At 41.7% G+C, this 10,800-nt stretch overlaps 1 protein-coding gene across 1 annotated transcript; it reads left to right on the forward strand.

Moving 5' to 3' along the window:
• Positions 1-8,178: 8,178 nt before the first annotated feature.
• LOC149818092 (zinc finger protein STOP1 homolog) lies at positions 8,179-10,322 on the forward strand. Its single transcript, XM_089985612.1, has 2 exons — positions 8,179-8,196; positions 8,301-10,322. Exon 2 carries the CDS (start codon positions 8,441-8,443, stop codon positions 10,163-10,165), a length of 1,725 nt encoding a protein of 574 aa, XP_089841738.1. The 5' UTR covers positions 8,179-8,196; positions 8,301-8,440; the 3' UTR covers positions 10,166-10,322.
• Positions 10,323-10,800: the final 478 nt, after the last annotated feature.

A 10,800-nucleotide genomic window follows, 5' to 3' on the forward strand; every position in this document is an offset into this window, starting at 1 on the left:
GATTTGGTATTATTATTATTTTTCATGTGTTTTCAATTTCAGTTAAGTCAGCCTTTTTTTTTTTTGGATTCATAACCAGAATAAACCACACCCAATACAAAGATCTTGTCTCACTGGTTTGAGTCTGCCGTACCTAGGGTTGTCATGCCGGTGGCATAAAACTCTAAGGCTAGGACCCCCACCCCTGGGGCCTACGCTGGGTGTTGACTTGCACAGAGGAGCGACACTCATGCGAATCGAACTTTGACCATCCATCTACGAGCCAAGTACCTGCCTCACTATACCAAACTCCCTTGGGTTGGGATGTTAATGGGTTAGATTCGGATGAAAAAAAAGATAAAACTGAATGGGATCGGACCTAATCAGATTGAGAATCAGATGAAAAAGTCAAAACTAAATCCGAATCTGACTAGCTTAAAACCTGGTATTTACACTTAATCAGATTCCGGTCAGGTTTCAATGAAAAAGCCAATTACAAACCAGAATCTGATTTCTAATTGGATACTGATTTAGCTACTGAATCCGACTAATCGGATTCAGGTTGAATGTTGGGTTACATCCGAGCTGTTGACATCCCTACCCTTGGGGCAACGGTGTGCCACTTGTGTTGGTACAGTAGACATGGCCAACACAACTAGGTCTCTGATCCCAAGAGTAGTTTTCCATTTCTCATTGAAAAAAAAAATACAAGATGGTTATGTTGGACTTAATAATGACTATAAACCAAGTGAATCTCACCCAAAAGAGAGAGAGAGAGAGAGAGAGAGAGAGAGAGAGAGAGAGATTTCTCGTATACCCATAGAAGAGGCCACTTGGATGGCCCTAATATAACCACGTTTTTTTGTTCTTTTTTTTTAAACGATAGGCATAGATGGAACTAGCATTTGAGCACATACTGATATTGGTTTTAAATTAGAAAAATATGACAAATCTGTTCAATTGATTTTGTTTTTTTGGTTTTGCAATATTTTTGTTGCTCCCAAAATTAAATCCCTTGGTCAAAATCACATTTTCGAGTTTTTCGTCCAAAAAAAATAAGGTATCATGTAAGTTCTCGCTTGAAAAAATCAGGCGCCACGATATGATCATTAGGCAAGTGGTTTCAACCAAGATACTGGTTTTTTCAGGTATCAAAAGTGTTTGCACTACAACCGTGTTGCGTTAGTGCATCGCAGCTCCTAAGATTTATGCCGCATCACGCCTTTTATTCTTGTACGCTGACTAGAGGTGGCAATCGGGTTGGGTCGGCGGGTTGGTGGGTCGGGTTAACGGGTCAGAATACCTCAACACGAACACAACCCGTTTATTAAACGGGTCGGATGTGGCAAACACGACCCATTTATTAAACGGGTAACCCGACACGACACAGTTAACCCATTTAATAAACGGGTCGGGTAGACACGACACGGCAACCCGTTTATTAAACGGGTCGACCCAATAACATAGACATGATAACCGACCCGAATAACCTGTCTAACCCGAATAACACAATTAGAAACACACACAAAAAATGCATATTATACTTTTTTTCTGCAAATCTCAATATGAAATTGTACTACCAACATTAACATAAAACTTCAACATAAAGTCTAACCCAACACAACATCAACATAATTGTCTTACAAGTTACAACCATACTACAAACATATCCACCAAGTTGTCTTACAATCATCAAGATCATAAACATAAATAATTAAATGGATTGACCCGCCCACCTAACCTGTTTATTAAACGGGTCAAACGGGTTGACGGGTTGGCATGCATACCCCTAACACGAACACAACCCGTTTAATAAATGGGTTAAATGGGTCGACCCATTTACGACATGAATCCGTTTAAGCCAAACTCTAACCCGGCTAAGAAGCAGGTTGGCGATTCAGGTCAGATTTTGCCACCCTTAACTCTAACAGCTGATGTGCAGCTAGGATCCCTAAACAACTGTGTTAACAGTTGTCAAAATTGAAGTTCTTCAACTGGTCAAGAGCAAACCATTATTATGTGAGTTGTTGGAAGAAACTAAATGATCGCCCAAAATGCATGTGTGGTTCGTTGGGCAATAGCTTTCAAAATCAGACTAAACGATAATCACGTGTCAAAAAACAGACTGAACTTTGAAGTCACTTTCACGTGTAAATACTCGATTTGATGATCTGACTAAGTCATATTTTCTTTGATCACAAGTGAAAAAGTAAAATGTGATTGTGAATCACCAAGTCAACATCTTAAATTTTTTTTTACAAGATTAACGCAAAAATAAGTAAAAACAATTATAAATGACAATTACTATTTTTCATGTTCCACTAACCTTGAGAAAGTATGCCACAAATCACAATCACAAAAGATTCAAGCTATCTCATCCGGTAGAGTGTCGCAAAAAAAAAAATTTAACTCTTCAAAAAAGCAAGAGAGTCGTGTTTACATGTATGATTTCACATTACATGTAGTGTCACTGCAATGTGAGCGCGAGCTGCCTGACAACCCATCCACCTTGGCATTCGTAGATGTGGGTGTGTTGAGATGAATGGCCGGCAGTAGAGACACTGCATGCTAAGGATACAGCGCCACTGCATAAAAATTGGCCTCTTTACATATTTGACGCTTTCGATAATTGTTGCCACACTTGAAATTATTGTGGGCAGCAGCCGCCTCCAAGCTGTATGCAGCTGGAACCCTATCTATCCACTGTAAAGATCCGTCAACTCAGGCTGGTTCACACGAGTCACGTTTGGGCTAGTCTTAGGGAAGAAAGTGGGCTCCACCTTTATCACCCAACTCAAGGTATTTTGAGCGGATATATATAGTCCAAATAAAATGTCAGGTTTAGTTGGATTTAAAACAATGTCAGGTTTAGTTGGATTCAAGTCCAAATGGGATACATAAATAGGTTCAAAAACTGGGTTTTAATTGACCCATTTTTATCTAATTCACATGAAAACCTTTTTCCAGGATCCAACTTCAGAGGGGTCAGACTATATCAAGATCTAGAATTCTACCATATGCTCAGATTCAAACATGGATTTGAAGTTGGATCCACTCAATAAAACATTTTATCCAATGTCAGGCCAACCCTCAGCCAACCCATATCCAGTAATTTGGTGGATCGTAAAACTCAATGCGGTGGTGATTAATCGGGCAAAAAAGTCTGGCCAAACTTATGGATTTTTTTTATGACAACCACAACCAGAAACTGATTGCAGAGTTGATCATTCGGACCTTTCAATTGATACCGATACTCACAAAGAAAAAAGTAAGTGACTTTAGACAAAATCTACCATCCTATACCTTAGGTAGCCCACCTGTGAAACCTACAAACATACAGCAAGAATAAAAACCATGACCTTCTCCAACACAGCCATGCAGCCCAACCACAAAACCTAACACACTTCTTATGACATGTCATGCATGCATATTATACATATTCTTTTTCTACGAGCTGAATTTTTGTCATACGAGCTGCTTGCTGCTCATCTCGCCAAGCCCACTTGACGTACATGAACGAGCTATAGGCGAGCCCAACTGCAAGCTGATTGATTCATTTACCAGCCCTACATGAGGCCCATTTTTTATGCAGGGAACTGCATGCCAATGCTGCTGATAACCAACCACCCATCTCAACATTCCTCAAGATGGACACCACACCCATCTCGAGAAAAGTCAAGATGGATGGACGTCAAGCAAGCAGCGACGCTGCATAGAATGAGATTTCGTCTAACAATCAGGTCTGAGTACTTATCAAATTAATAGAACACCCAAAATTGCTTCGCATGTACCCCCGCACTCCCTGAGCACAAATTTCATGAGTAATTTGAAAGTACCAGCTGTTTTTTCAGTCACCTATTTGTTTAGAGATTTTTGGGAGAAAAACTATGTTATGCTTAGCAATACGAGTGATTTTTTTAAATCAATTTTTGTTGATTTTTTTTAGAAAATTATTGTTAATTTTAATGATTTTTCGAGCCATTAATATATTCATCAACTTGAAAAAAAAATTTGTTTTTCGACGGAAAAAGCTGGGGTTAGGCAGACCCCTACCAGTTATACAACCACACCATGGGATTCGAACTTGCAACGTCCCAACACAAGGTGACGTGCACTAACTTCTGCCTGCAGACAAGCGGTGCCCCTCAATGTGTTAAGTGCAGCTTTTTATGACTTGGCTTTGGTTGTCTTTTCTACCCGCCTCTGGTGTGACCCATGACCACCCTGCCTTACATGGCTCACCTATGAAAACTATGAACACTTAAAGCATATATATATATATATATATATATATATATATATATAATGAGATAAAAGTATGTGGGCGAGATGGTGAGTGTAGGGATGGCAGTGGACCGGGGGAAAGCGGGGCCCCGCCCCGCCTCGCCCCGTTTGGACCGGGGATGAAGGGTATGAAACGGGGATGAAGGCGGGGGTGGAGGATAAAATCCATCCCCGCCGCGGAGGCGGGGCGGGGGTGGACGTGCACTTTTCCCCGCCCCGCCCCACCTCATCCCCGTTTGGACCGGGGATGAAGGGTATGAAACGGGGATGGAGGCGGGGGTGGAGGATAAAATTCATCCCCGCCGCGGAGGCGGGGCGGGGGTGGAGGATAAAATTTTGAGGCAGGGCGGGGGTGGAAACCTTGTCCCCCGCCCCGCCCCACTGCCATCCCTAGGTGAGTGGGCAACAATGAAGGGACACGTGTTGCATTTTGAAGGACCGAGTATGCTGCACGACCCAATCACTGAACCACGCCTAGAGATCAGATTATCATATCGGCAGCCATAAACACTCAAGAAATAAAGAATTTTTATAAACAGCTCATTTGTTTTTGGTAAAATATTGCCAATAATAAAAAAAGAATTAAAAAATATTTTTTATAAAAAATACAAAAAAATTATTTTAAAATAGAAATACACATTTTTTTCATCATAAATCATTGTTAAAAATGTAAATATCATATTTAGAACTTGATATTTATGTTTTACACGAGAACATGATATTTTGAAAATATTTTAAGAAATTATCGTTTAAAGTATTTAGATAATTTATCACGATTATTTGACAATTGTCTCATTTTTCTCACATTTTTACATTTCATTTTTCTAATGCTACATGCTACGCAAACAAGTAAAAATAATTTCATTTTAGAAAAGTTCACATCAAAACCAACGGTGGGCTCCGCCAAAGCCCGACATGTAAAGAGGCCAATGAGGCTTGGGCCTCAGGGCCCCTCGGCCCAAAAAAAAATTTAGGGGCCCATTTTTAAGGCCCGAGCTCCCCATAAAAATTTTAGGGGCCCATTTTATTGTTATTTTGATTCTTTAAAAAAATTTTGAAGGCGCTGCCCCGAACTCCTACTATTAATAGGGGGCCCATTTTTTCTCTCCGCCTCAGGCCTCATAAAACACAAGTACGGCTCTGGGCTCCGCTTGTCTGGCAAGAGCAATTAGTGCATGTCACCTTGTGTTAGGGGTGCACACGAGCCGAGCTTGGGCTGTTCAAGCTTGGCTCGAACAGAAATAACAATGCTCGAACTCGGCTCAAGCTTGGGGGCAATTGCTTGAACAACATTGTCTAGGATCTGCTCGACCTTGAGCTCTAGCCCGGCCGAGCTTGACCCACTTTCAAAAAAATATATATTGTTTTACATTTTTCAAGGGGTCTAAAAAGTTAAATATAAAGCCTGCCCATTAGGTACAGTACCTATTTTGAATTAAAGGACACAGGAAAAATACATATAAATGAGCTTTACATCTGAATGGTAAAAAATATACACAACTGGATTGTTAAAAATAAAAAGATTTTTAAGTAATTGTGGGATTCAAACCATAAAAAGGTATTCACCGGGCCCATTAAGGCAAAAACACTTTTTGAAACCATATGACAAATAAATATTTACATATTATCTAACCAAGCTTTTCGAGCTTAATCGAGTTCAGCAGCTTGATCAAGCTCGGCTCGCTTATATAAGTCAAACCTAGTCTTATGTTCAAGCTCGGCTCATGTATCTTCATGGATAATTTCGAACTTAACTTAGTCAAGCTGAGCTCGAGGTAGCTCGGCTCGTCGTGCACCCTTAGTTGCAAGTTCAAATCCAGTGATATTAGTTGTATAACTGTTACGTTCTGCCTAATTTCAGCTGTCAAAAAATAAAAGTTATCACATTAAAGATGACGTCATGGGTGATGTCAAATGAGATGGGGGCTTGATTGATAAAGTGGCACATTTTTATGTCAACCCACGTAAAGCAATGACGTTCGTGTTTTCTTTAGTTCAGCCAATGAGAAAAAGGGTAATTTACGTGATAACTTAACATTTAGATGTCTCAGTTTTCAAATATTTAAAATAAGCACTCACTTTTAAAGAAAAACTATTAAGAAAACCAGGTTTTGGTCTACCTGCTTTTTAAGTTTAAAACTTGGTTTATCAGGCAAAAGTGGATTCCTCTCTTCACTATGGTTCAACACCTTTCTATGTCAGGCTGAAAAATGGCTTGGATGGATGCTGGCCGAAGAATCGCTGGTCAAATATTTTTCATTTTTTATTGTTTTTTATTTTTTCAATTTTTGACCATTTTCTGGCCAGCCACCGATCGGAAAATGATCAGGATGGTGTCAATCGACGGGCGTGACACCACTAGGATCATTTTCTGGTGGGTGATCAGCCAAAAAATGGTCAGATTTTTCTCTCTTTTTTTAAAAAAACAACCAACATCTAGTTGTTTTTTAGCCGAAAAATGATGGGCGATTTTTTTTCTTTTTTTTTTGTTTCAATTTTCGACCATTTTTCAGCCAGTCACCGGTCAGAAAATGGCCGGACTGATACCCACCTTTCGGGAAGGTACCAGTTGGCTATTTTTTTTTCTATTTTTCACTTTTCGTCAAGACACCTGCTGGAAAATGGCCAGACTGCCACCTCGCCGGGTGGTACCTGTTCGCCGATCAGTGCAGGCCAGAAAATGGCCAGCCAATATTTTTTTCTTTTTTCACCTTTTTTGGCTTTTTGGACATTTCCAGCCGGTCATCGGCCGGAAAATGGTTGGTCCGGTCTTGCTTGACACAAGCGGTAATAGCTAACCATTTTGGAGCCGGTGGCGGGTTTGAAAATGGCCATCCATTTTTTCTGGTTAATTTTTTTATTTTTAAAAATTTTAAACTTGGTTTTCAAGGTTTTGGGTCATCCAAACGCATTAAAAACTTGGGTTTTGGCAAACCAAGGTTTACACGAAAACCAGGTATTTGAAAAAACCTGATTTTAACCTCTTGTCATCCAAGCAGGGTCATACTTTTTACATCAGTTAACTCTCCAAAACGATACTTTTACCTATTTCTTTCTATAAATTATTGTCACTTTTTTTAGATGAAAGAAACATTTCTAATTCATCAGTTTTGTAGGGTTCATGTTTTTTTTTTAAAGGCAAGTTAGTGTTAAGCATAGCCGCATAGGAATGGCAGTGGACCGGGGCTGGGCAAATCCGGACCTCCATCCTCGCACAGGTTTGAATTTTAACCTGCATCCCCGCCTCCATCCTCGTTTCATGTTCTCCATCCCCGGTCCAAACGGATTAGGCGGGGCGGGGCGGGGCGGGGCAAAGCATAAGCCCATCCCCCCTCCATCCCTTTAGGCAGACGAGGATGTTGAGTTTTACTCAGAGAAACTGCCCTCGGCACAAAGACCTAGCCGCGCTGGCTCAGCCTGCTCTCTGTTCATGGCAGCATAAAACTCCAAGAGCTTACCCCTCGACCCACCCCAGGGAGTCTTGCTTTAGTTATCCAGACCGGACCTCCATCGGACGATCCTGCCATCCAGACCGTGGATTTCGATCTGGCTATAGCCTGGACCTTGGGACCCACGTCTCGGGCTACCCAAAAAAACTCGCAGTTTCCAAAGCGACCACGGCACCCATGATTCATCCCCTAATGCCGGTTCTGTGTTTCGAATCGGATGATTCCTAAGCAAGATTCCTCCCCAGCCAATCCCGCGTTGACTAAAAGGGTACTTTAGTCCTTTCATAAATGAATCGGGTGATGCAACTCGCACGTGCGGGAGGGAGAGACTGTCAGACTTCCCTCCTTTTTAATGGCGACGCCACAAGAGCCCTCATCTTTCTTTTCCATAAAATCCAGATAAAGTGGTAAAAAATGGCAAATCTTTAGCAGAAAGTTTGTGAATACCATCAACCCATCAGTCTGAGCCCATACCCACCATCAGGTATCTTCTTTCTTTCTTTTTCCCCTCCCTTTTTCTGTGTAATTATGGCTCAATTATAGCGTTCTGGAATCTTGGGTTTCATTTTCTTTCCTGCAATAATTCAGCTTTCCCAATAGCCCTTTAGCGTTTGGGTACTCTTGCTTTTGAGGGATTCTTCTTTATATTCTTCTCCCCCTTCTTCTTCTTCCAGTAGGGTTTTGTGGGGTTTCTTGAGGTGTAGAGATAGGGACTGGATGATTTGGGGATGGATAATCATACCCACCTGAGGAATTTTGAGACTTCTGCAAATCCGGATGATGGGTTTTCGAAATTTAGGGGTTTCGGGCAAGATGGTGCTTCATTTGGGGATTTCCAGAGCGGTTCTTGCTTCCAGAAGGCCCAGGATTTGGCCTTGTCTAGCCTGAGGTCCCAATTAGGGTTAGGGTTTGAGAATTACAATTTGGATGGTGGGTTGAATTCCAAAGAGGAGGGTTTGCTGTCTTATATGGATTGCAGTCCCAGGGCGTTGCTCAACAATCTCGTTTTTCTTGAGCAGAAGGTCCATGATCTTCAGGGTGTGGTGAGGTCCATGATTGAGGGGGGTTGTGGGACGGATAGATCCGATGGGTTCTTGATTAGGCAGCAGATGATTAGGGCGGATATCGCCTCGATCATAGCTCAATTGCTGTCGGCAGCTGGCCGGTTGATCCCGGCCGGGCATCAGGTTGGTCAGGGGGGTATTCTGGGATCTGGGTTTGAGGATGATGCTTTTGTAGGTCATCTGAGTGATGGGGTGGCTGGGGCAGATGGGATTGGGATGATGGGCAATTTGCAGCAGATGGGTCAAGTTTTGGAAGCCGGTGGTGATATCAAAGTTGGAAATATGGAAATCGATTTCAGTCAGTTGGATGATGATGATTTGTCCGGTAATATACTTGGAACGCCATCGGAGATAGAATTGTCATCAGGGTTAGCAAGAACACCTGATGTTACAAAGATGGTGTTTGATGAGGAGTTTAAGAAGGTGGGCACCAACCAACCTGAACCATCGGTGTTTAGGGCTAATGATTCTGAACATGCATCAGCTGGAGACGTTGAATTCAATGGAATAGTGAAGGATGAGGATGAGGATGGGGAGGAAGAGAACCTTGCTCCTGGTTCATATGAACTATTGGAGTTGGACAAAGATGAGATTCTGGCACCGCATACCCACTTCTGCACCATCTGTGGGAAGGGGTTCAAGAGAGATGCTAATCTTCGAATGCATATGCGTGGTCATGGCGATGAGTATAAGACTCCCGAAGCCCTTGCAAAACCACACAAGGATGCAAAGCTGGAGAGTGGTCAATTAAAGAGGTACTCATGTCCTTTTGAGGGATGCAAAAGAAACCAAAAGCACAAGAAGTTCCAGCCTTTGAAGACTATCCTTTGTGTGAAGAACCATTACAAGAGAAGCCACTGTGATAAGAGCTATACCTGCAGCAGATGCCACACCAAAAAATTCTCTGTACTTGCAGATCTGAAAACCCATGAGAAGCACTGTGGACAGGATAAATGGCAGTGCTCATGCGGCACGACTTTCTCTAGGAAAGACAAGTTGTTTGGCCATGTTGCTCTGTTCCAAGGCCACACGCCTGCACTTCCTCTGAATGAGATTAAAGGGTCTGGAAACTCAGATGATGGTGGAAAGACTGAAAAAATGAAGAACGGTGGGAAAACAGTGCCGAAATTGCCTCCAAGCCCTGCTGGAACTGAGCAGCGAGTTGCTGGTCATGGATTTAATGCACTAATTAAAAACGACGCAGCTCCAACCAACATTAGCTTTGGTGAAGAGGTGAGCAGGAACAACTTTAATGGTGGATCAAACATGATGGAAAGGTTTCCTAGGTCAGGATCTAATCCAATAGGAGGATCATTTTCTTTGCAAGCTATGTTATCTGGCAATCTCCTCCAGCCAAACTGGGATAATCCAAACCAGAATGCATTGTAAGCTTGACCTTTAGATATCTTCAGTATGTCTGGTGTTATCAGAATTGTGTGCTTGTGAGTTTCCGGTTATGATGTTAACCGGTACCTTGTTGAAGTATCTAGCAAGTTTGCTATGTTAGTATTACTGTCAAATAAAGTATTAGTTTCTAGTGCATCATTCAAGTAGAACTTCCAATACTTATTATATTGCTTTTTAATTGAGCCAAACTTGCTTTTTTAATTTCCATCCTGTACTTTCATTTTGCTGATTCAGTAATTTGATTATGGATTGCCAGCCAGATGTTTCCGTGCATTTTTGTTCTTTCATTTTCCATAGGCCTTCCCAGTTTTGAGTGAAATTTGCAGCAAAAATAGAAATCCATGTTCATCCTCCAAAGGGAAGTAAAAGATGGGAGAGCCCATTAATATGCATACAAATTCCTAATCTATAATGCTGAAACAGCCTCTCTGGTGAAAGCCTAGCAGTTTCTTTGCAGAATGCAGCAAAACATGTTTCTTCATTTTTTCAATGCATGGATGCTTATTACTGACGTCCTAATCTAATTGATGTACTACTTCCTTATTTATAGTAGTGTTGTAAGTATGATATGGTGTGATACAGTGGCGGAGCCAGGGGTGGGCATGGGTGGGTTGCCC

Source organism: Nuphar pumila, chromosome 13, assembly GCF_984573655.1.
Source record: "Nuphar pumila chromosome 13, dmNupPumi1.hap1.1, whole genome shotgun sequence".
Taxonomy (NCBI): domain Eukaryota; kingdom Viridiplantae; phylum Streptophyta; class Magnoliopsida; order Nymphaeales; family Nymphaeaceae; genus Nuphar; species Nuphar pumila.